Here is a 24,644-nt window from a genome sequence, read left to right on the forward strand (position 1 = left end):
GCTGGAACTACAGGCGCCCGCCACCACGCCTAGCTAATTTTTTTGTATTTTTAGTAGAGACAGGGTTTCACCATGTTTGCCAGGATGGTCTCGAACTTCTGACCTCATGATCCGCCTGCCTCGGCCTCCCAAAGTGCTGGGATTACAGGCGTGAGCCACCACACCCAGCCTAAATTTTCAAACAGACACATTCAAAAATGAAAATAGGTGAAATTAATTTTAATAACATCGCCCAATATATATTACATTTCTAACAAGTTCTCAGGTGATGCTGATGCTTCTTGTCTGTGGACCACCCTTTAAGACCCACCTACCTGGGAACTAATTTAATCATCTGACAGAGTGGGTCTACAAGTACATTTTCTAGAAAAAATGAACCATGAAGATAGATATTTTGAAAAACCAAACAATTACTAATATGAAAGCAGTAGAGTAAGAAAATGGGAAGTGCCTGCTGAGAGAAACTCACCCCATCTTTTAGCAACATCCATGTATAGTCAATAGCACAAATAACACCAGTCCTTCCACAGCCAGCACTGAAATGAAAGATTACAGTAGCATGTATGCATGTATACCTAGAGAGAATGGACCATTGACAGTAGCTGGAAAATTTCACCAACAGATTTGAGGAAGAAGATGCCTGGGGACAATTAAACTTCCCAAACCCCACCATTTCCCAGAGCACATTTGTCATGCCACAGGTCCTAGGCAACATCTCAGAGCAAGAGTCTCTAGAGTTGTACTACTCACAAGTAACTTATCAGAAAAACATGAATTTAATGCTTAGGTTGAATTTATTGTCATTTGTTTCTGCTATTAACCTTTCCCCCTTTCAATTACAAAGTCCTGGCCAGACGCTGACATTTGGTTCATTCTAGGTAGAAGGTTTATACATAGCATCATACCTGCAGTGAATGCATATGGGAACACTGTCATCCTCTTGGTAACAACGTACATCCCAGATGAGCTCAAGAATAGGGTCTATAGATGAAGGTACATCATGGTCTGGCCAATTCTTGTAATGAAACTGGTAGATAGTTCGAGTGTCCTATAAAAAATAGCCAGATGGGAGGGGAAGAGAGGCAAGGGCAGAAAAACTACCTATTAGGTACGATGCTCACTACCTGGGGTGATGCGATTATTCCGTGGCACACAGTATTCCCATGTAACAAACCTGCACATTTACGCCCTTATGTATTATATTCATAGAATTAAAGTTGAGGCTGGGTGTGGTGGTTTACGCCTGTAATCCTAGCACTTTGGGAGGCCAAGGCAGGCAGATTACTTGAGGTCAGAAGTTCAAGACCATCCTGACCAACATGGGGAAACCCTGTCTCTACTAAAAATACAAAAATTAGCCAGGCATGGTGGCGCACACCTGTAGTCCCAGCTACTGGGGAGGCTGCAGCACAAGAGTTGCTTGGACCCAGGAGGCTCAGGTTGCAGTAAGCCGAGATTACACCACTGCACACTCCACACTCCAGCCTGGGTGACAGAGCACAACTCTGTCCCCTCCTCCCCGCCAAAAAAAAAGTTGAAATTATTTTAAAAATAGCCAGGATAATAAGACAACTGAAGGCTGGAACTCCACCTCATTATACCAAGACATCAGTCTGGCATACTAAGTTTTATCTATATCCTTTTAGAAATTTATTCCGGTTTCTTCTCTATAAATCTCAGGTGACCAGATGCTTTCTGAAAACAATTAAAAGTGATTTCAGGTCACTTTTGACCCCATCTGCCCCATTCACAAGAGGCAATAGCTGGATATGAAAATAGTTGGGAAACCAGTGTTTCCCAACCGGTATGCCTCAAATGTGCCACAATCATGCTGATATATTAAATCTCTTTGCCTTAGAGAAGCTGGGCAGGGCCTAGGGCAGCCTAAGCTCTCAAACTGGTCCCCAGTCTCTATGTACTGTTCAGCTTCTGTTTACCCTACAAATATTATCATTTTATATGTGTGTCATGGTAGAGAATAGATTGAAGACATATTATACCAACGGTTTCTTCTTTTTTTCTTCTTCTTTGAGACAAGGTCTTGCTCTGGCACCATCTCGGTTCACTGCAACCTCCGCCTCCAGGGCTCAAATGATTTCTCCTGCCTAAGCCTCCTGACTAGCTGGAACCACAGGCATGCACCATCACACCCAGCTAATTTTTTTGTGTTTTTAGTAGAGACGGGTTTTTGCCATGTTGGCCAGGCTCAAAATTCTCTTGAATATGAAGACTCATTCACGACATCAAAGACCCTACCACTCCCCATTGTCTTATGCCCAGCCTGAGCGACACACATCTATATTTACTTGCCTGATCTCTATAGGCTTTTGATAAACTCAAAAGCCTTAGAGTTTTTATACTTACACTATTGAACTTAACTTTTAGAGTCCTGATTATATAATCAGATTTCCTTTTTTCAGCTTCCTAAAAAGAAAAAGAAGACGAAAATATTAGTGATTGCAAAGACAAGCTCACTATAAGGTAGACCCTGAAGGCTTTACTCAGACATGAGAACAGACATTATACTTACACAGGATATAGAGAAAGGGCCAAATTCCAGCTGCATCTCTCCTGGCTCAGCCCAGTAGCGCTCACACTTTTTCTGTTGCACAAAGCAGAATGCAGTGATTTCCCTCCATGTATTCTAGTCTCTTCGGGGGAATAAAACCCACTCCCTCATCTGGAAGCAAATTTAGCTCTGTCCTTCACCTTAGGTTAGGTGCGTCTAACCCCCTTGGGCTTCAACCCCTACATTATTAAAATCTCCAAAGATGGGAAAACAAACATTAAAGGATATATAAATTACAGACTTCCCAGGAGTCTGAAAAAGTAGAAATAGAAATCTTTGACCTATTTTCAGTATTTCACAGGAACTAACAGAAATTATATGTCTACTAAAACAGCTGCACAAGCTAAGTGAAATACCTAGTTTCCTTGGTTTTGATTAGAATTGTCAACTCAGAATGGCAACAGTAGAACAGTGATATCCAGTAAAAATATAATGTGAGCCACAAATGTAATTTTAAATTTTCAAATAGACACATTAAAAAATGAAAAGAGGTGAAATTAATTTTAATAACATATCTTAGCCCTACATATCAAAACATTTTGACATGTAACCAATATAAAATAATTATCAGATATTTGGCATTTTTCACTAAGTCTTCAAATTCCAGTGTGTATTTTATATTTATAGCTAATCTCAATTAGGATGCCAAATTTTGGAAGTATTTTATTTCCATTTAGATTTAATAAAACTTACATCTGAAAAATTTTCACATACTCAAACAGCTTTCTGATAGCTGAATTGCATGTCAGTTTTTAAGTTTAAATCAATTAAAATAATTGAGTTCCCCAGTCACATTAGCCGTATTTTAAATGCTCAATAGCTGTATGTGTCTGGTGGATGCAATATGGGACAGCACAGGATTAAAAGCTCCAGCTGGCAGTTAAAGATATCTGATTAATAGAAATGGGCAAGTGATTTGTTAATCTTAAAAGCATATTTTGTTTTTAACTTTAAAACATAGAGTCTACTGAGAAAACAAATAGGATTCTTATGAGAAAAAAAAAAAAATCCCCTGAGAATCACGTGGCATTGCAAAATTGAAAACTAGAAAGATGACACAAGTTTTATCTAGGCACACTTAGGTAAGTTCTGCTGCCAATTTCACCCTCCTTTTTCTTCTTTCCTTTGTTTGTAGGTCAGCAGGTACTAGTAAGTAACTTACCTTTCCCATTTCATACTCCATGCATGCCATAACAATGATCTGGGGGATGAAATAGATAGAAACTTAAACATTCATGTAGAGTTAGAAAGAGCAGTTAATACATGGATCCCAGAGTCAGAAAGTATTAACCATTCTTTTTTCTTTTTTGTTGTTGTTTTTTTTTTAACCAAAAAAGAAATCCTGGTAACTTATGAAACATTGCTCTTACTCTTCCTTCATTCTGACAATACTTCCCCTTTCTCTGTTCAAACCAGTAATCTTGTTACCAGATGAACCTGTCAAGGTAAGAACTTCCTAATTTTTAAATTTATTTTTATTATTTTTAAAAATGTATTTATTTTTGAGACAGGGTCTCATTCTGTCACCCAGGCTGGAGTGCTGTGGCACAATCTCAACTCACTGCAGTCTCAACCTCATGGGCACAAGCAATCCTCCCACATCAGCTTCCTGAGTAGCCGGGACTATAGGCACACACCACCACTCGCAGCTAATTTTTGTATTTTTTGTAGAGACAGGGTTTTGCCATATTGCCCAGGCTGGTCTAGAACCCCTAGGCTCAAGCTATCCACCCCTCTTGGCCTCCCAGAGTACACCTGGCTAAGAACTTTCATTTCCTTAGACAAGAATGGCATTGTGATTCTGACTAAAAGAGGCCTGAACCCTGAAGTTCCACTGACCAATTTTTTAAAGGCACTGTTTTTAATAAAGTAGAGAATAAAGTAACAGAAGCAACGCTATACTTACAAGGACGCTGTATTCCCAAATCATCCTCCAGAAGTCCAGGAGGGTTGTAGATAAAGGACCCTGGGTGGCAATATAAGTCTTGGGTCCATAAACTCCCTAAAGGGGAACAGAAATTACGTGGCGTGACTACAGATAATACCGTGTTCTCACCTAGTCCTCCCCTTCCCTTTTTTTTTTTTTTTTAAGACAGTCTCACTGTGTTACTCAGGCTGGGGTGCAGTGGCATAATCACGGCTCACTGCAGCCTTGACCTCCTGTTCTCAAGCAATCCCCTTACTCAGCCTCTCCAGTAGCTGGGACTACAAGCACATGCCACCACACCTGTTTAATTTTTTAATTTTTTGTTGAGATGGGGTCTCATATGTTGCCCAGGCTGGTCTCAAATTCTTGGGTTCAAGTGATCTTCCCGCGTCAGCCTCCCAAAGTGCTGGGATTACACGCATGAGCCACTGAGTCCAGCCAGCCCTCCCCTTTTTTTAGGTATCTAGGGAAATGTGGACTGCTTTTATTTTCTTTCTTTTTTCTTTTTTTTAGATGGGAGTCTGGCTCCTGTCGCCCAGGCTGGAGTGCAGTGGCCTGATCTCAGCTCACTGCAACCTCCACCTCCCAGGTTCAAGCAATTCTCCTGCCTCTGCCTCCTGAGTAGCTGGGACTACAGGCACACACCATCACGCCTGGCTAATTTGTGTACTTTTAGTAGAGACAGGGTTTCACCATGCTGGCCAGGCTGGTCTTGAAACCGTGACCTCTGGTGATCTGCCCGCCTTGGCCTCCCAAAGTGCTAGGATTACAGGCATGAGCCACTGCGCCCGGCTATTTTCTTTCACTGTACCTTAATGAAGTTGGCATTGATGTAGCTGGAATCCTCATCAGAGGTTATCAGGGATAGTTCTACTCGGCTATAATCATCTATAATACAAAAGACAGACATAGTATAATTAAGAGAGCTTAGTCAGCAGATTTAAGTCAGGGTCTAACACTGTGAATAGTGTATGCTCATGCGTGAACAAGTGAATGAATGAATGAATGAATGAATGAATATTCTTTTGCAGTCATAAATAGTACAAACTAAGTTGTCAATACTATGTTCCAAGGTCAGGATCAGTAAGCAGTGGGTACAAAGAGATAATAATGATTGAGGTTGGGAGAAAGTATGAGTTTATAGAGAGAAATGGAACTTACAGGGTAAAATATCCTTATATCTGTTTTTCTTGATATTCTTGGGCTTCTCAGCCACAGTTGTAGGATAGGTTTTGTCTGCCTTGTACTTGGTAGATTGCCTTTTCAGCTTCTGTAATAAGATTCCAAGAATAATTAATCTTCATAGAGAAATGGGGTAAGAAGCTATCTCTAAAGAGCTTTCCTTTTCCACTGGCAAAACATTCTACCTCAACCCTTTTATTATCTTCTGGTTCTGACTCCATTCAGGACAGAGCTGCAGAGCATAAAGAGACCTGAGTTCAGTGACATTTGGGGAAGTGAAAAGATCACACTTACTGCAGCTGAGCCATAGATAGCGTGAACTTAAAGGTGAAAGTTGTGAATATTTTAAGAACCAAATATCTTCTGGAAGCAAGCTATATGCTCCACCCAACAGGCAGATATTAAAAGCTTAATTTACTTTCTTCATAACTGCTTTTTAGTTAAATGGTCAACTGGAAAATTATTAAGTTCCATTAGTCTTTTTACTTCAGATCACTTTTTTTTTTCCTAAGTGGAAGTGGAACTTAAGCTGAATAAAATCTGTCTGTATCTAGCAAAATTTCAAAGATTTCAGTTCCAAAAGCAGTCACTTTTTTTTTTTTTTTTAAATAGAGTTTCACTCTGTCACCCAGGGTGGAGTACAGTGGCTTGGTCACAGCTCAATGCAGCCTCAACTTTCTGGGCTCAGGTGATTCTCCCACCTCAGTCTCACCTCCCACATCAGCCTCACCTCCCACCTCAGCCTTACTTCCTGAAAGCTGGGACCACAGGCGCGAGCATCACACCCGAATAGTTCTCATATTTTTAGTAGGGAAGGGATTTCACCATGTTGCCCAGGCTGGTCTCAAACTCCTGGGCTCAAGCAATCCACCTTCCTTGGCCTCACATAACTTTTATTACAGTATATTATCATAATTGTTCTATTGTATTACTAGCTATTATTGCTAATCTCTTGTTGTGCCTAATTTATAAATTGACCTTAATTATAGATATGTATGTATAGGTAAAAGCAACATAGTATGCATAGGATTTGGTACTATCTGCAGTTTCAGGCATCTACTGTAGGTCTTCAAACACATCCTCTGTAGAGAGAGCCTACTGTAATTTGAATTCCTCTAGATTTTCAGAACTGGATTTGAGAGGAGAGATACTGAACTGATATCTTTTTGTTTGTTTGTTTGTTTGCTTTACTTTGAACCCCAAGAAGCTATTGAACTATCTTTATACCATATTTTTACTTCAAGATGGATATGGATACAAATGGACTAATTTGGGAATTTAAGGACACATGAAAGACTATGCTGAATTTCAGCTGAAGTTACACCAATTTTTCAAATCTCCCTGCTCTTAAGCAACCCCAGAATGATCATTTTCAGGTTGCTGTTGATCCCAAGGCTGCTGAAAAGATCTCAAGTCCCAGAACAGTTTATTCTAGGAATCTCCAGAAGTAAGCTCAGTGCATACTCCTTGTTATACTGTTTTTATTTATTTTTGTTTTATTTTGCTTTTGGAACACTTTCTAGGGAGAATGCTATACACAAACCCCTTTGCGTAAGATATGCTTCAATTAATTTGGCAAAATGTTATAGATAAAGGTGATGGATGTGTGTGTATGTGTCCTATATTTGTTTAGCTGCCTTCACTGCCACCTTCAACAATGAGGCAGAATGGCTTTTATTTGTCCTACTCCTTTTCTCCCCCTGGAGTAATCTAGCTGGATGACAAAGGGAGACACTCTTAGCAAAACATCACACAGGAAATGCCTACAGAATAATTCATTTGCAATGTATGAAAGATTTGATTTTTTTCCTTCAAACATCTTTTTTTTTTTTTTAATTTATTTATTATTATTATACTTTAAGTTGTAGGGTACATGTGCATAACATGCAGGTTTGTTACATATGTATACTTGTGCCATGTTGGTCTGCTGCACCCATCAACTCGTCATTTACATCAGGTATAACTCCCAATGCAATCCCTCCCCCCTCCCCCCTCCTCATGATAGGCCCCGGTGTGTGATGTTCCCCTTCCTGAGTCCAAGTGATCTCATTGTTCAGTTCCCACCTATGAGTGAGAACATGCGGTGTTTGGTTTTCTGTTCTTGTGATAGTTTGCTAAGAATGATGGTTTCCAGCTGCATCCATGTCCCTACAAAGGACGCAAACTCATCCTTTTTTATGGCTGCATAGTATTCCATGGTGTATATGTGCCACATTTTCTTAATCCAATCTGTCACTGATGGACATTTGGGTTGATTCCAAGTCTTTGCTATTGTGAATAGTGCTGCAATAAACATACGTGTGCATGTGTCTTTATAGCAGCATAATTTATAATCCTTTGGGTATATCCCCAGTAATGGGATGGCTGGGTCATACGGTACATCTAGTTCTAGATCCTTGAGGAATCGCCATACTGTTTTCCATAATGGTTGAACTAGTTTACAATCCCACCAACAGTGTAAAAGTGTTCCTATTTCTCCACATCCTCTCCAGCACCTGTTGTTTCCTGACTTTTTAATGATCGCCATTCTAACTGGTGTGAGATGGTATCTCATTGTGGTTTTGATTTGCATTTCTCTGATGGCCAGTGATGATGAGCATTTTTTCATATGTCTGTTGGCTGTATGAATGTCTTCTTTTGAGAAATGTCTATTCATATCCTTTGCCCACTTTTTGATGGGGTTGTTTGTTTTTTTCTTGTAAATTTGTTTGAGTTCTTTGTAGGTTCTGGATATTAGCCCTTTGTCAGATGAGTAGATTGCAAAAATTTTCTCCCATTCTGTAGGTTGCCTGTTCACTCTGATGGTAGTTTCTTTTGCTGTGCAGAAGCTCTTTAGTTTAATGAGATCCCATTTGTCAATTTTGGCTTTTGCTGCCGTTGCTTTTGGTGTTTTAGACATGAAGTCTTTGCCCATGCCTATGTCCTGAATGGTACTACCTAGGTTTTCCTCTAGGATTTTTATGGTATTAGGTCTAACATTTAAGTCTCTAATCCATCTTGAATTAATTTTCGTATAAGGAGTAAGGAAAGGATCCAGTTTCAGCTTTCTACTTATGGCTAGCCAATTTTCCCAGCACCATTTATTAAATAGGGAATCCTTTCCCCATTTCTTGTTTCTCTCAGGTTTGTCAAAGATCAGATGGCTGTAGATGTGTGGTATTATTTCTGAGGACTCTGTTCTGTTCCATTGGTCTATATCTCTGTTTTGGTACCAGTACCATGCTGTTTTGGTTACTGTAGCCTTGTAGTATAGTTTGAAGTCAGGTAGCGTGATGCCTCCAGCTTTGTCCTTTTGACTTAGGATTGTCTTGGAGATGCGGGCTCTTTTTTGGTTCCATATGAACTTTAAAGCAGTTTTTTCCAATTCTGTGAAGAAACTCATTGGTAGCTTGATGGGGATGGCATTGAATCTATAAATTACCTTGGGCAGTATGGCCATTTTCACGATATTGATTCTTCCTATCCATGAGCATGGTATGTTCTTCCATTTGTTTGTGTCCTCTATTATTTCACTGAGCAGTGGTTTGTAGTTCTCCTTGAAGAGGTCCTTTACATCCCTTGTAAGTTGGATTCCTAGGTATTTTATTCTCTTTGAAGCAATTGTGAATGGAAGTTCATTCATGATTTGGCTCTGTGTTTGTCTGTTATTGGTGTATAAGAATGCTTGTGATTTTTGCACATTAATTTTGTATCCTGAGACTTTGCTGAAGTTGCTTATCAGCTTAAGGAGATTTTGGGCTGAGACGATGGGGTTTTCTAAATATACAATCATGTCATCTGCAAACAGGGACAATTTGACTTCTTCTTTTCCTAACTGAATACCCCTGATTTCTTTCTCTTGCCTAATTGCCCTAGCCAGAACTTCCAACACTATGTTGAATAGGAGCGGTGAGAGAGGGCATCCCTGTCTTGTGCCAGTTTTCAAAGGGAATTTTTCCAGTTTTTGCCCATTCAGTATGATATTGGCTGTGGGTTTGTCATAAATAGCTCTTATTATTTTGAGGTACGTTCCATCAATACCGAATTTATTGAGCGTTTTTAGCATGAAGGGCTGTTGAATTTTGTCAAAAGCCTTTTCTGCATCTATTGAGATAATCATGTGGTTCTTGTCTTTGGTTCTGTTTATATGCTGGATTATGTTTATTGATTTGCGAATGTTGAACCAGCCTTGCATCCCAGGGATGAAGCCCACTTGATCATGGTGGATAAGCTTTTTGATGTGTTGTTGAATCCGGTTTGCCAGTATTTTATTGAGGATTTTTGCATCGATGTTCATCAGGGATATTGGTCTAAAATTCTCTTTTTTTGTTCTGTCTCTGCCAGGCTTTGGTATCAGGATGATGTTGGCCTCATTAAATGAGTTAGGGAGGATTCCCTCTTTTTCTATTGATTGGAATAGTTTCAGAAGGAATGGTACCAACTCCTCCTTATACCTCTGGTAGAATTCAGCTGTGAATCCATCTGGTCCTGGACTTTTTTTGGTTGGTAGGCTATTAATTATTGCCTCAATTTCAGAGCCTACTATTGGTCTATTCAGGGATTCAACTTCTTCCTGGTTTAGTCTTGGAAGAGTGTAAGTGTCCAGGAAATTATCCATTTCTTCTAGGTTTTCCAGTTTATTTGCGTAGAGGTGTTTATAGTATTCTCTGATGGTAGTTTGTATTTCTGTGGGGTCGGTGGTGATATCCCCTTTATCATTTTTAATTGCGTCGATTTGATTCTTCTCTCTTTTCTTCTTTATTAGTCTTGCTAGTGGTCTGTCAATTTTGTTAATCTTTTCAAAAAACCAACTCCTGGATTCATTGATTTTTTGGAGGGTTTTTTGTGTCTCTATCTCCTTCAGTTCTGCTCTGATCTTAGTTATTTCTTGCCTTCTGCTAGCTTTGGAATGTGTTTGCTCTTGCTTCTCTAGTTCTTTTAATTGCGATGTTAGAGTGTCAATTTTTGATCTTTCCTGCTTTCTCTTGTGGGCATTTAGTGCTATAAATTTCCCTCTGCACACTGCTTTAAATGTGTCCCAGAGATTCTGGTATGTTGTATCTTTGTTCTCATTGGTTTCAAAGAACATCTTTATTTCTGCCTTCATTTTGTTATGTACCCAGTAGTCATTCAGGAGCAGGTTGTTCAGTTTCCATGTAGTTGAGCGGTTTTGATTGAGTTTCTTAGTCCTGAGTTCTAGTTTGATTGCACTGTGGTCTGAGAGACAGTTTGTTATAATTTCTGTTCTTGTACATTTGCTGAGGAGTGCTTTACTTCCAATTATATGGTCAATTTTGGAGTAAGTACGATGTGGTGCTGAGAAGAATGTATATTCTGTTGATTTGGGGTGGAGAGTTCTATAGATGTCTATTAGGTCTGCTTGCTGCAGAGATGAGTTCAATTCCTGGATATCCTTGTTAACTTTCTGTCTTGTTGATCTGTCTAATGTTGACAGTGGAGTGTTGAAGTCTCCCATTATTATTGTATGGGAGTCTTAAGTCTCTTTGTAAGTCTCTAAGGACTTGCTTTATGAATCTGGGGGCTCCTGTATTGGGTGCATATATATTTAGGATAGTTAGCTCTTCCTGTTGAATTGATCCCTTTACCATTATGTAATGGCCTTCTTTGTCTCTTTTGATCTTTGATGGTTTAAAGTCTGTTTTATCAGAGACTAGGATTGCAACCCCTGGTTTTTTTTGTTCTCCATTTGCTTGGTAAATCTTCCTCCATCCCTTTATTTTGAGCCTATGTATGTCTCTGCGTGTGAGATGGGTCTCCTGAATACAGCAGACTGATGGGTCTTGACTCTTTATCCAGTTTGCCAGTCTGTGTCTTTTCATTGGAGCATTTAGTCCATTTACATTTAAGGTTAAGATTGTTATGTGTGAACTTGATCCTGCCATTATGATATTAACTGGTTATTTTGCTCGTTAGTTGATGCAGTTTCTTCCTAGCCTCGATGGTCTTTACATTTTGGCATGTTTTTGCAATGGCTGGTACCGGTTGTTCCTTTCCATGTTGAGTGCTTCCTTCAGGGTCTCTTGTAAGGCAGGCCTAGTGGTGACAAAATCTCTAAGCATTTGCTTATCTGTAAAGGATTTTATTTCTCCTTCACTTATGAAACTTAGTTTGGCTGGATATGAAATTCTGGGTTTAAAATTCTTTTCTTTAAGAATGTTGAATATTGGCCCCCACTCTCTTCTGGCTTGGAGAGTTTCTGCCGAGAGATCTGCTGTGAGTCTGATGGGCTTCCCTTTGTGGGTAACCCGACCTTTCTCTCTGGCTGCCCTTAAGATTTTTTCCTTCATTTCAACTTTGGTGAATCTGGCAATTATGTGTCTTGGAGTTGCTCTTCTCGAGGAGTATCTTTGTGGCGTTCTCTGTATTTCCTGGATTTTAATGTTGGCCTGCCCTACTAGGTTGGGGAAGTTCTCCTGGATGATATCCTGAAGAGTGTTTTCCAACTTGGTTCCATTTTCCCCCTCACTTTCAGGCACCCCAATCAGACGGAGATTTGGTCTTTTTACATAATCCCATACTTCTTGCAGGCTTTGTTCATTTCTTTTTCTTCTTTTTTCTTTTGGTTTCTCTTCTCGCTTCATTTCATTCATTTGATCCTCAATCGCTGATACTCTTTCTTCCAGTTGATCGAGTCGGTTACTGAAGCTTGTGCATTTGTCACGTATTTCTCGTGTCATGCTTTTCATCTCTTTCATTTCGTTTATGACCTTCTCTGCATTAATTAGTCTAGCCGTCAATTCTTCCACTTTTTTTTCAAGATTTTTAGTTTCTTTGCGCTGGGTACGTAATTCCTCCTTTAGCTCTGAGAAATTTGATGGACTGAAGCCTTCTTCTCTCATCTCGTCAAAGTCATTCTCCGTCCAGCTTTGATCCGTTGCTGGCGATGAGCTGCGCTCCTTTGCCGGGGGGATGTGCTCTTATTTTTTGAATTTCCAGCTTTTCTGCCCTGCTTTTTCCCCATCTTTGTGGTTTTATCTGCCTCTGGTCTTTGATGATGGTGATGTACTGATGGGGTTTTGGTGTAGGTGTCCTTCCTGTTTGATAGTTTTCCTTCTAACAGTCAGGACCCTCAGCTGTAGGTCTGTTGGAGATTGCTTGAGGTCCACTCCAGACCCTGTTTGCCTGGGTATCAGCAGCAGAGGCTGCAGAAGATAGAATATTTCTGAACAGCGAGTGTACCTGTCTGATTCTTGCTTTGGAAGCTTCCTCTCAGGGGTGTACTCCACCCTGTGAGGTGTGGGGTGTCAGACTGCCCCTAGTGGGGGATGTCTCCCAGTTAGGCTACTCAGGGGTCAGGGACCCACTTGAGCAGGCAGTCTGTCCGTTCTCAGATCTCAGCCTCCGTGTTGGGAGATCCACTGCTCTCTTCAAAGCTGTCAGACAGTCGTTTGCATCTGCAGAGGTTTCTGCTGCTTTGTTGTTGTTGTTGTTGTTGTTGTTGTGTAGCTGTGCCCTGTCCCCAGAGGTGGAGTCTACAGAGACAGGCAGGTTTCCTTGAGCTGCTGTGAGCTCCACCCAGTTGGAGCTTCCCAGCAGCTTTGTTTACCTACTTAAGCCTCAGCAATGGCGGGCGCCCCTCCCCCAGCCTCGCTGCTGCCTTGCCGGTAGATCACAGACTGCTGTGCTAGCAATGAGGGAGGCTCCGTGGGCGTGGGACCCTCCCGGCCAGGTGTGGGATATGATCTCCTGGTGTGCCTGTTTGCTTAAAGCGCAATATTGGGGTGGGAGTTACCCGATTTTCCAGGTGTTGTGTGTCTCAGTTCCCCTGGCTAGGAAAAGGGATTCCCTTCCCCCTTGCGCTTCCCAGGTGAGGCGATGCCTCGCCCTGCTTCAGCTCTCGCTGGTCGGGCTGCAGCAGCTGACCAGCACCGATCATCCGGCACTCCCCAGTGAGATGAACCCAGTACCTCAGTTGAAAATGCAGAAATCACCGGTCTTCTGTGTCGCTGGCGCTGGGAGTTGGAGACTGGAGCTGTTCCTATTCGGCCATCTTGCTCCTCTTCTCCATCTCCTTCAAACATCTTAAGGTCATACCACTGTGAAGACTTCCTTTTTCTTTCTGCCTTTTTTTTTTTTTAGACAGTGTCTCGCTCTATTGCCCAGGCTGGCATGCAATGGCATAGTCTCAGTTCACTGCAACCTCTGCGGCATGGGTTCAAGCAATTCTTATGCCTCAGCCTCCCAAGTAGCTGGGATTACAGGCGCCTGCCACCACGCCTGGCCAATTTTTTGTATTTTTAGTAGAGACAGGATTTCACCATGTTGGCCAGGATGGTCTCGATCTCCTGACCTCGTGATCTGCCTGCCTTGGCCTCCCGAAGTGCTGGGATTACAGGCGTGAGCCACCGCGTCCAGTCAATTTTCTTTTGTATTTTTAGTAGAGATGGGGTTTCGCCATGTTGGTCAGGCTGGTCTTGAACTCCTGACCTCAAGTGATCCCCCCCACCTCGGCCTCCCAAAGTGCTGGAATTACAGGCATGAGCCACCGCGCCCGGCAGGCTTCATTTTTCTCTTCCACCTCTCTTCCTGCCAGACACCTGGGATCCAATACCCCAACAAAGAACACATTAGGGCAGAATTAGGGCAGAAGAAGTGATAAACTACACCAGAAAAGGAGGAACTCTGAGAGTAGAAAGCAAAAGGGTATAAAAGAGGAAGCAGGGTCATGGGGATGGGTTTAAGTTTGGGAAGAAAAGATACGAGATCTAAAGGGTGAAGTTATTTCTCTGCCAAGTACAAGGTAGGGGGTGTGGGTTCTCTAGAAGAGGTACCATCAAGAGAAGTCAGGGGAATAGTTGCCAAGAGGATAAAGTGAAGAGGCTGGGTGTGGTGGCTCACACCTGTAATCCCAGCACTTTTGGAGGCCGAGGCAGGCAGATCACTAGGTTAGGAGTTCGAAATCAGCCTGGCCAACATAGTGAAACCCCATCTCTACTAAAAATACAAAAAAAAAAAAAAAATTAGCTGGGCGTGGTGGCTGACCCCTGTAATCCCAGCTACTCAGGAGGCTAAGGCAAGGAGAATTGCTTGAACCTGGGAGGAAGAGATTGCAGTGAGCCAAGATCACGCCACTGCACTCCAGCCTGGGTGACAGTGTGAGACTCTGTCTCAAAAAAAATAAAAATAAAAAAGAGAATAAAGTGAAGAGAGAGCTCAGCATCCCTTGTGGGCCCTGAAATAGGGTGGAATATGTGAGAAACCAGATTCTGTGTATGCTTGATAAGCTAATAGTAAGTTCATTTGGTTTGTAGATGATACTACCCCTTTCATTTCAAGAAAGGAGAGGAGAACGGGGATCCTGGCCAGTATAACAAGGAGTACTAGATTCTAGAAATTCGGATTGAGTCATTTGCATGTTATTCTCGTAGACTAGTAAATAAAATAAAGTCACTCCCAAAAGAGAACAGAAAGTAAAAGAAAGTACAAGACCACGATATCTTTGCCTTGAAGGACTACATTATTGAATAGAAGACATAGCATTTTAGAGACATTTTAGAGAGAGGAAAATCAAACTTGGCCCTCCTGTGCTAGGTGGGAGAACACAAAGTTTGGTTGTCTCCAGAACTTTGCAAGGTAGTTCCTCCGTGCCTTGCAAATATAGGTCAGTATTATCCCAAGCCTCCATCAGGACAGAAAAAGCGCGAGTGGTAAGGAATGGCATTAGGAGTTCAGGCCTCTAAATCCAGTAATCAGGAGAACTACCAACAGGAATGGAGGACAAGACTGAATTGTCTGAGCGTGCAGTGCAATCATCTTCAACAAGATCAACAAACTTATCGAGGTTAGTTTCCAGTGCAATAGTGGGGCAAATGGGTAGGTGGGTAGGCAATAGCTAAATTGGGGTGAGTAAACCGAGAGGTTCAACTTTAGATACATAAAATGTGAGAAAATGGCAAGAAATGTGTGTGTTTGTCTGTTGGTTGGTTGGTTTTTGAGACAGAGTCTTGCCTTGTCGCCCAGCAGAGAGTGCAGTGGCACAATCTTGGCTCACCTCGACCTCTGCCTCCCAGGTTCAAGTGATCCTCCCGCCTCAGCCTCCTGAGTAGCTGGGATTACAGGCACCTGCCACCATGCCCAGCTAATTTTTGTATTTTTTTTAGAGATGGGGTTTTACCACGTTGGCCAGGCTGGACTTGAACTCTTGACCTCAAGTGATCCGCCTGCCTCAGCCTCCCAAAGTGCAGGGATTACAGGCGTGAGCCACTGTGCTTAGCCAAGAAATGTGTTTTAAGTGTCCTGTGAGTAAATGAAAATATAGGACTAGATGGTCCCTAGTGAGAGACTAGAGTTGGAGTTAGAGAAGTCAGCTTCAGAGGTGATGTGATACATTTATTCTGGTGGTGGCATTTTTAAAAATTGCACATTAATGTGCACAAAGGTCAAGAAATGCCGATAGATATGTTCAAGTGATAGGCTGATTCCCAGGAATGAGTAGTGTCAATTCATAGATGTTTGTGCACTTGCTCTGTAGGATGTACCATGTTGATAACTGTTTGGTTAGTATCATTACTGTAATACATACAGAACCAGGATGTATCTATGTCTCCTTTATAGAACCAAGATGTAACCAGAGCTTTGATCTGTCTCTGGTCTTCTATTGAGTCTCCAGAAGTTGCTATAGTACCAGTCTGAATTCTAGTATATTTTAAACCGTTAGCACTTAAACCTGGCCTTCAGAACTAGTTATCTTCTTTCTATTGGGATTCAATGAATCGTTCATATTTAATAAATGCCTTTTTTTTTTTTTAAGATGGGGTCTCACTCTGTCATCCATGCTAGAGTTCAGTGGCATGATCTCGGCTCACTGCAACTTCGCCTGCAGTGAATCACTTGTGGTAAGCCAAGATCGCGCCATTGCACTCTGGTCTGGGCAAAAAGAGCAAAACTCTGTCTCAAAAAAACAAACCAACAAAAAAAAAACTGAAATTGTGGTAAGTGCTATGAAAAATAACATATGGTGCTAATAAGAACTTATAATAGAAGATTTGATCTATTCAAAGAGGTCCAGAAAGCTTTCTTTGGCCAGGTGTGGTGGCTCATGGTTGTAATCCCAGCACTTTGGGAGGCTGAGGCTGGAGGATCACTTGAGTCCAGGAAGTCAAGTCTGCAGTGAGCTATAATCAAGCCATGGCACTCCAGCTTGGGTGACACAGCAAGACTCTGTCTCCAAAAAAAAAAAAAAAAAAAAAAAAGGAAAGAAGAAAAGAAAAGAAAGCTTTCTCTGAAGAAGTGACCACCAAATTGAGATCTAAAGAATTATTAGTCGGGCATGGTGGCTCACACCTGTAATCAACACTTTGGGAGGCTGAGATGGGAACCCCAGAGGTTGAGGCTGCAATGAGCCATGATCACACCACTGGACTCCAGTCTAGATGACCAAGTGAGGCCCTGTCTCAAAAAAAAAGGCCAGGCACTGTGGCTCATGCCTATAATCCTAGCACTTTGGGAGGCCAAGGTGGGCAGATCACGAGGTCGGGAGATCAAGAGACCATCCTGGCTAACATGGTGAAACCTTATCTATACTAAAAATACAAAAAATTAGCCGGGCATGGTGGCATGCACCTGTAGTCCCAGCCACTCAGGAGGCTGAGGCAGGAGAATCACTTGAACCCAGGAAGCAGAGGTTGCAGTAAGCAGAGATCGCACCACTGCACTCCAGCCTGGGAGACAGAGCGAGACTCCGTCTCAAAAAAATAAAATAAAATAAAATAAAATAAAGTAAAAGTACTAAATGTTATCCAGGTAAAGAGGAGTGTGAGGAATGTTCAAGGCAGAGGTAACAACATGTGTGCAAGGCCCTATGGCAGAGGAAGCATGGCAAGGACAAGAAAATGAGCATGCTATAAGAAGCTGGAGAGACACTATGTAGGGTATTGGTAGCCATTTTAAAAGGTTCTTTGGGAGGTACATGAAGTTCTATTTGTGAAGCACTTTTAGCACAGAGTCTGGAACACAGTTCTATGGATTAGCTGTTGTGACTGTGGAAAGCAGATGAACAGAAAACGTATATAAGGAAATGCAGATTTAAAATAATCATGGAACATTTTCAGGCTCAGAAATCAAATAAGTGAAATTAGCATAATAAAGTACTATTTTATGCTAGTTATATCAGAAAAAAAAAACATGATTTTTACCTGATACAGTTTAAGTAAAGAGGTTAAGAGGCTTTGAAAAAAAACAGACTGGTTTCAAATCTGGGTTTTGCCATTTCATGGGTAAAATGAACATAATATTTTCCTCTTGGGGTTGTTGTAATGATTAAATGAGATCATATATGGCAAAGCACTTCGCAGATTGCCTGATACATAGTAAGTAGGCAAATTTTTTTTATCTTTTATTCTTTTTTATATTTATTAAGTCTAGCAGAGTGGTAGAGAAGATGATAAATTCACATATTGCAAATTAGAAAAACTCCTTTGGAAATACATTTGGTAATACTTAACCAATTAGATGCTAATAGTCTTTGACCCAGTAATAACATTTTTGGGGATCTAGCCTAAGGATTAATCCAAAAGAAGGGAAAAACCACATGGAAAAATATATTCATATTAGTGTTATCAATAATCATTAAAAATTAGAAATTACTCAAATGTCTAACAATGGAGAAATAATTAAATTATTTGGATATTACTATGTCTCAGGAAGTTTATATACTTATTATCTTCACAGCGGTTCCTCAAAGTGAATATTATTCCCAGTAATTATTCGATTACTGACTTAATCAAAGGTCACACAGCTAATCATGGGCATAACCTAAATTCAAAGCAAGATTTATATGACTCCGAAGTTTTTATGACTTCAGATGATAAAGCAAGACTACCTGAACTTGAAATTCAATTCCACCACTTACTAGCTATGTGACCCTGAGCAAGTTAATTAACCTCTCTGTTTGTTTCCTCACCTATAAAATGGAAATGAAAACAGTACCTTCCTCAATGGAGTAAATGAGTTGATATATGAGTGTTTAGAACAGTGTCTATAAGAGGTATACAAGCATTCTCTATTATGATTATTATTCTTTCATTATAAAAAACAGATGGACAGACCGGGTGCAGTGGCTCACACCTGTAATCCCAGTACTTTGGGAGGCCAAGGCGGGCAGATCACGAGGTCAAGAGATCGAGACCATCCTGGTCAACATGATGAAACCCTGTCTCTACTAAAAATACAAAAATTAGCTGGGTGTGGTGGTGCACTCCTGTAGTCCCAGCTACTCGAGAGACTGAGGCAGGAAAATAGCTTGAACCCGGGAGGAGGAGGTTGCAGTGAGTCGAGATCACGGCACTGCACTCCAGCCTGGTGACAGAGTAAGACTCCTTCTAAAAAACAACAACAACAACAACAACAACAAAAACTCACATGGACAAATACATGTCCATGTGATGATGCTGCATTATCAACCATTAAAAATTATATACATTTTAATCAGCCTGATAATTTTGGTATAATGGTAAGGGAAAATATGAGAATACAAAATTGTACCTATGCTATAATTACCATAATATAAAAAATTATATAAATGGACAAGAACTAGAAGATCCACACAAAAAAGCTGTTGTTGGTTTTCGTGTGTGTGTATGACAGGGTCCCACTCTGTCATCCTGGCTGGAGTGCAGTGGTGCAGTCTCAGCTCACTACAACCTCCACCTCCTGTGATCAAGCGATCCTCTCACTTCAGCCTCCAAGGTAGCTGGGACTACAGGCATGTACCACCACGTCTGGCTAATTTTTTATATTTAGTAGAGACGGGTTTCACCATGTTGCCCAGGCTGGTCTCAAACTCCTGGACTCAAGCCATCTGCTCGCCTCAAAGTGCTGGGATTACAGGCACGAGCCACCTCACCTGGCCAAGATCCACAAAAAAAGTTTTGATTTGTTAGAATGTTGGTACTATGGTGAGTTTACTTTCTTTTAACTTTCAATAACATTGTTTTATAAGAATAACAATAATAAGGAATGTTTGAAAGTACCTTTAGAAATTTCAACAGTATAGTGGCATCCTGCTGTTTCTGCTGTGTAGAAGCTATACTAACTATGCACTATGCACTTACCCTAAAACTAGGTCCTTTGAGAGACTCAGTGTCATTGAATGAAGTAGAACACTATTGGATAAGGATTAATTTCACAGCTCTGTAATAAGACAGATCTGAGTTAAATTTCATCCCTATGGCTGAACAGCTGAGTGAGCTTAGGCCAATTATTTAACTTCTCAGAGCTTCAGTTTCCTCATTTGTAAGTCAGAAATCACAGTTGTAGCTATTTCACAGGGTTTTCTTAAGGAATAGTAAATAAGAAAATGAATGTTGATGTTTCCTTGACTACCCCACCCAGATTGTCACAATTATATTAAATATTTAATATACTAATTAGTTGTTTAATGTCTGCCTCTCTAAGACATATCTATTATCTTACAAAATAAGCTCCACTAAAGCATGGAGTATTGCATTGCATTCCTAGCATCTAGGGCATTACTTTGCACACAATAAGCACTCAATGAATGTTTATATGAATGTATAAAAACCTTAGATGGGTGGTCAGTGGTAGCTTCAACTACAGAAAAGTTACTGAATTTAGTCCTGGCACAGGGAAAAGACCTAAGCAGCATGGCATTGGCTTCAGCTGTCATAACAGGACTGCCACATCGAATTATGAATACAGTCCTCTCACAGTATCTGTGAAGGACTGGTTCCAGGACTACCCCCTTCAAGATACCAAAATCTATGGATGCTCAAGTCCCTCATATAAAATGGCATAGTATTTACACATACTATACACGTCCTCTTGTATATTTTAAATCATCTCTAGATTACTTGTAATACCCAATACAATGTAAATGCTAGATAAATTGTTGTTATGCTTTACATTTTTTATTTTTTGTTGTTGTGTTATTTTTGGTATTTTTTTCAATTATTTTTGATCCACAGTTGGTTGAGTCCAAGGATGTAGAACTTGGGGATACAGAGGGCCATCTGTATTGTTCTCTGTACAAAGATGTCTGGCCAAGAAGGAAGTGGAGACTGAAATCTGAACCATGGACCTGGGGAGAGGGTAAAGGGGTTAGGATGCACAGGGAATCTACCTGGAAATAGATATGCATTTTGATAATTCCCCTAAAGGTACCACCAGTTAAGTGAACAGTGGCCTTGTGTCACAGAATTGGTCCTCCAACCTCAGAAACATAAAATCCTGGGAGAATACATTAAGGGCTCAAGATGGGACATGGAACATGACCAGATGGAAAGCCCTCCGATTTAGTGGCAGTATTTTCCTTGTCCAAGCAAGCAATGTAGCCTCATTCACCACTCCTCTACTCCCCCAAAGCTCTCTCTCTGGTGTCTCATCTGAAACCTTTAGATGGAGCTGAGAGGAAGACTATTTTTCCACTGGAGGACATGAGTCAGTGAACAGTGAGGTTACACTTAATCACCACCCAAAAACAAGGTCCTAAAAATCAGGAGCTAGAAAAGCAAGGAAGTGATTAATATAAAAGTCAGCATAGTGATTATCCCTTGACCAGGGTAGGACAGGACAGGGTGGGATGGGGGCAGGGGACCTGATGGGGCAGGGGTCTTCGGGGGTCTGACAGTTTCTTGACTTGGGTGGTGGTTACACTGCTAATGGTTGCTTTACAATTATACTTAGATGTTTTATGTACTTTTCTAAATGTGTATTATATTGAACAATATTAAGCAGCTTAAAAAAACTATAACAAGTTTTTAAGCAGGGAAAAAATGACCAGATTTGGCTGGGTGCAGTGGCTCACGCCTGTAATACTAGTACTTTGGGAAGCTGAGGCGAGTGGATTACCTGATTGGCTAGACCAGCCTGGTCAACATGGTGAAACCTTGTCTCTACTGAGAATACAAAATTAGCCAGGCGTGGTGGCTCATGCCTATAATCCCAGCTACTTGGGAGGCTGAGGCAGGAAAATCACTTGAACCAAGGAGGTGGAGGCTGCAGTGAGCCAAGATCGTGTCATTGCATTCCAGCCTGGGTGACAAGAGCAAAACTCCGTCTCCAAGAAAAGAAAAAAAAAAGACCAAATTTGTATGATTAAAAGAGCACTTGGGTGTTGAACTGAAAATTGATTGAAGGTAGGGCAAGGCTAGATGCAGAGAAGCCAGTTAGGAAGTAGCTGCTATATTTTAGTGAGAAAGTACAATGACTTTAGCTGAGAAAAGGTAAAATATTAGGGATATAGTCTACATTATTATTATTATTATTATTATTTTTGAGACAGAGGTTCGTTCTTGTTGTCCAGGCTGGCGTGCAACAGCTGTATCTCGGCTCACTGCAACCTCTGCCTCCCGAGTTTAAGCAATTCTCCTGCCTCTTGAGTAGCCTCTTGAGTAGCTAGGATTACAGGTGCCTGCCACCACGCCCAGCTAATTTTTGTATTTTTAGTAGAGATGGGGTTTCATTATGTTGGCCAGGCTGGTCTCAAACTCCTGAGCTCAGGCGATCCACCCACCTCGGCCTCCCAAAGTGCTGGGTTTACAGGCGTGAGCCACAGGACCTGACCAGTCTGCATTATTTTTAGAAACACAACCAAAATAAAACAGAGGCCCGGCACTGCCCGTCAGCCCACTTTTTACATCTATGCCTTGGGTTACTTTGGCTTAGGAATCATAGTGCAGGGGCAGGGACATGTATACACATGTGCTAGAACCTCCTACTTAACTCCTTTCAGGTAACTCTACCAGAGGGGCTCGGACTGCTCAGCCAGTGGCAGTGAGAGCACATTTTTCATAGTACCACAAGATTATCCACGTTGAGCTGACATCGGAGTTCCTGTCATAATATCTAATTACTCAAGACATTCAGAGTGTTTTCACATCTACTATCTGGTACCAGAGTGTTAGCTCCAAGAGGCAAAGGTTTTGGTTCTTTTTGTTCACCGCTGTATTTTTAGTGCTTAGAACTGAACTTGGTACCTACTAAGTGCTCAATAAATAGTACTCAGTAAATGACCACATTTAATTATTGTTATTGATATTTAATCATCACAACAATCCTGTGAGGATAGGTAGGACATTAATTATTATCCCCATTTTATAAGTTAGAAAACAGAAAGATTTAAGAACATGTCAAATACTTGGTAATTTGGTGAAAAAAATCATGATTAAATTTCAGGTTTGTACGTCAGTTCTCCCTTTTCCCCCCATTTCTTCACAGCTGAAGAGCTAAGGTTTAAAATTCTTATATCTCTGAAACACCAGCTGTAAGTATTCTAAAATACATGATAGGTACTATTAGACACCCTATGTTATCTGATGTCTCAGCTTGTAGGGTGAATGAGGCCTACCCAGCTGCCATTGCATCAGTAATCACAGTTCTCTCAAAGGAGATGCATTGTTCTTCTGGGTAATCTAATCCACCCAACCTGAACCTATCTTATACTCATGTTTCTCTCCGTGACCTACGCTTGTCTCTACTCTCCATCCTAGCCATTCTACTTCTCCAAGAAAAAGAAGTTAAGGAAGGCCTGTTATTGAAAAAATACGTTATAATATATTTTTCATATGAAAAAGAAAAGAAAAATGATGGCCAGACATAGTGGTTCATGCCTGTAATCCCAGCATTTTGGGAGGTGAGATGGGAGGAGTGCTTGAAGCCAGGAGTTCGAGACGAGCCTGGGCGACAAAGCAAAGCGTGTCTCTCCAGAAAAAAAAAAATTTTTTTTAATTAGCCAGGCATGGCGATACACACCTGTGGCCCTAGCTACTCAGGAGGCTGAGGCAGAAGAATCACTTGAGGCCAGGAGTTCAAGGCTACAGTGAACTATGGTTGCACTGCTGCACTCCAGCCTGGGTGACAGGGTAAGATCCTGACTCTTAAAAAAAAAAAACAAAACTGTGGCAGTGGGTAGTTTTGGTGCTCTTCAAAAACCTTTGTCAGCCAAATGGAATCCCAAGGGGAGGCTAAAAATGTAATACTGTATGAAAAGTTAACATTGGTCTCTTTCTTCTTAATATTAATTAAAATTAGTAATATGAAGCATAAACCACAACTCAGATATCTGGATGATATCTGGGGAAATCTGGATGTTCAATTAATATTAGTGGTTTTATATCTGGAGTTGTATATGTCTTCTGTAGGATTCCTAACCAAACTCCAAAGAGCTAGCGAACAAAATATTAAAACCAGTAATTTTGAGAGAATACGTAAAATACATGCAAACCACTCAGAGAAGTCAGACTTTAGTTTGCCTTTTTTTCTGTCTTCCCCTTCAAGGCCTGATATTTACTTTATCCCAAGGGCAATTTGGTCTCAGAAAATTGGACCCACATAGTCAGTTAAATAGTGTATGTAACTACCTTGAGAGGGTCACACACACAACTCACCAGAAATTCATTGGTAAATTCCTCTTTGTTAATTTTCTTGCTTTGGGCCTCATCCAGGAACTTCTGCAGAATTTCTCTTTGGTCCATGCTGCAGAGCAAGAGAAATAGTCTATAAGCAGGTTGAGGGAGGGCATGTCAAATGTGTGTCATGGCCGAGACACCTCCAAAAAGCCACTGCTGCCGCCTGAGCAGAGCATGCTGAAGTCTGTGGTTTACTGACTTCATCACAAGCCCTAGAGGAAATTAGTACGTAACCACCTTCTGTGGTCACATAACACAGCCATCATCTTGCTCCAGGGCCCTAGCGCCTTCCTTCTCAGCAAAGGAACCTGGTTACAATTCAAATTTTTAACAAACAAGAGGCTAACCGGAACATAAATTGTGGTCTGCTTAACTCTGAGATTATTCCATTCCATCACTCATACGCAAAACCCACCTTTCTTCTTGCCTCCCAGAGAAAGAGCAGAATTACAGGTCTCCTGCATGAGTTCTGTCTCTCCCCATTTCTCCAGTGAGCACAAGGGCCCGGTTGACACCTTCTGTTTCCTTATGTCCCAGGTGAACTCTGCAAAGTTCAGTTAGGCCCAGGAAAGAAGACAGACACCATTTAGAGTTACATGTC

General features: G+C 41.1%; 1 protein-coding gene across 10 annotated transcripts in view; it reads right to left on the reverse strand.

The window, feature by feature from the left end:
• PTPN22 (protein tyrosine phosphatase non-receptor type 22) overlaps positions 1–24,311 on the reverse strand; it is a 70,626-nt gene extending 46,315 nt beyond the window's left edge. For 9 of the 10 annotated variants that reach the window (XM_009215739.4, XM_009215754.4, XM_021927324.2 and 6 more), the window contains exons 1-9: positions 24,023–24,311; positions 5,658–5,766; positions 5,308–5,384; positions 4,476–4,571; positions 3,732–3,770; positions 2,531–2,602; positions 2,365–2,424; positions 906–1,048; positions 470–536 (exon numbers count right to left, since the gene is read on the reverse strand). In XM_009215739.4, coding sequence (XP_009214003.2) covers positions 470–536; positions 906–1,048; positions 2,365–2,424; positions 2,531–2,602; positions 3,732–3,770; positions 4,476–4,571; positions 5,308–5,384; positions 5,658–5,766; positions 24,023–24,109 — 750 coding nt within the window. In that variant the 5' untranslated portion in view covers positions 24,110–24,311. The remainder of the gene's footprint in view (positions 1–469; positions 537–905; positions 1,049–2,364; positions 2,425–2,530; positions 2,603–3,731; positions 3,771–4,475; positions 4,572–5,307; positions 5,385–5,657; positions 5,767–24,022) is intronic. The other variant, XM_003892413.5, reaches the window with a different exon arrangement.
• Between the last annotated feature and the right edge of the window lie 333 nt (positions 24,312–24,644).

Source organism: Papio anubis, chromosome 1 (assembly GCF_008728515.1).
Source record: "Papio anubis isolate 15944 chromosome 1, Panubis1.0, whole genome shotgun sequence".
In the NCBI taxonomy this organism is placed as follows: Eukaryota; Metazoa; Chordata; class Mammalia; order Primates; family Cercopithecidae; genus Papio; species Papio anubis.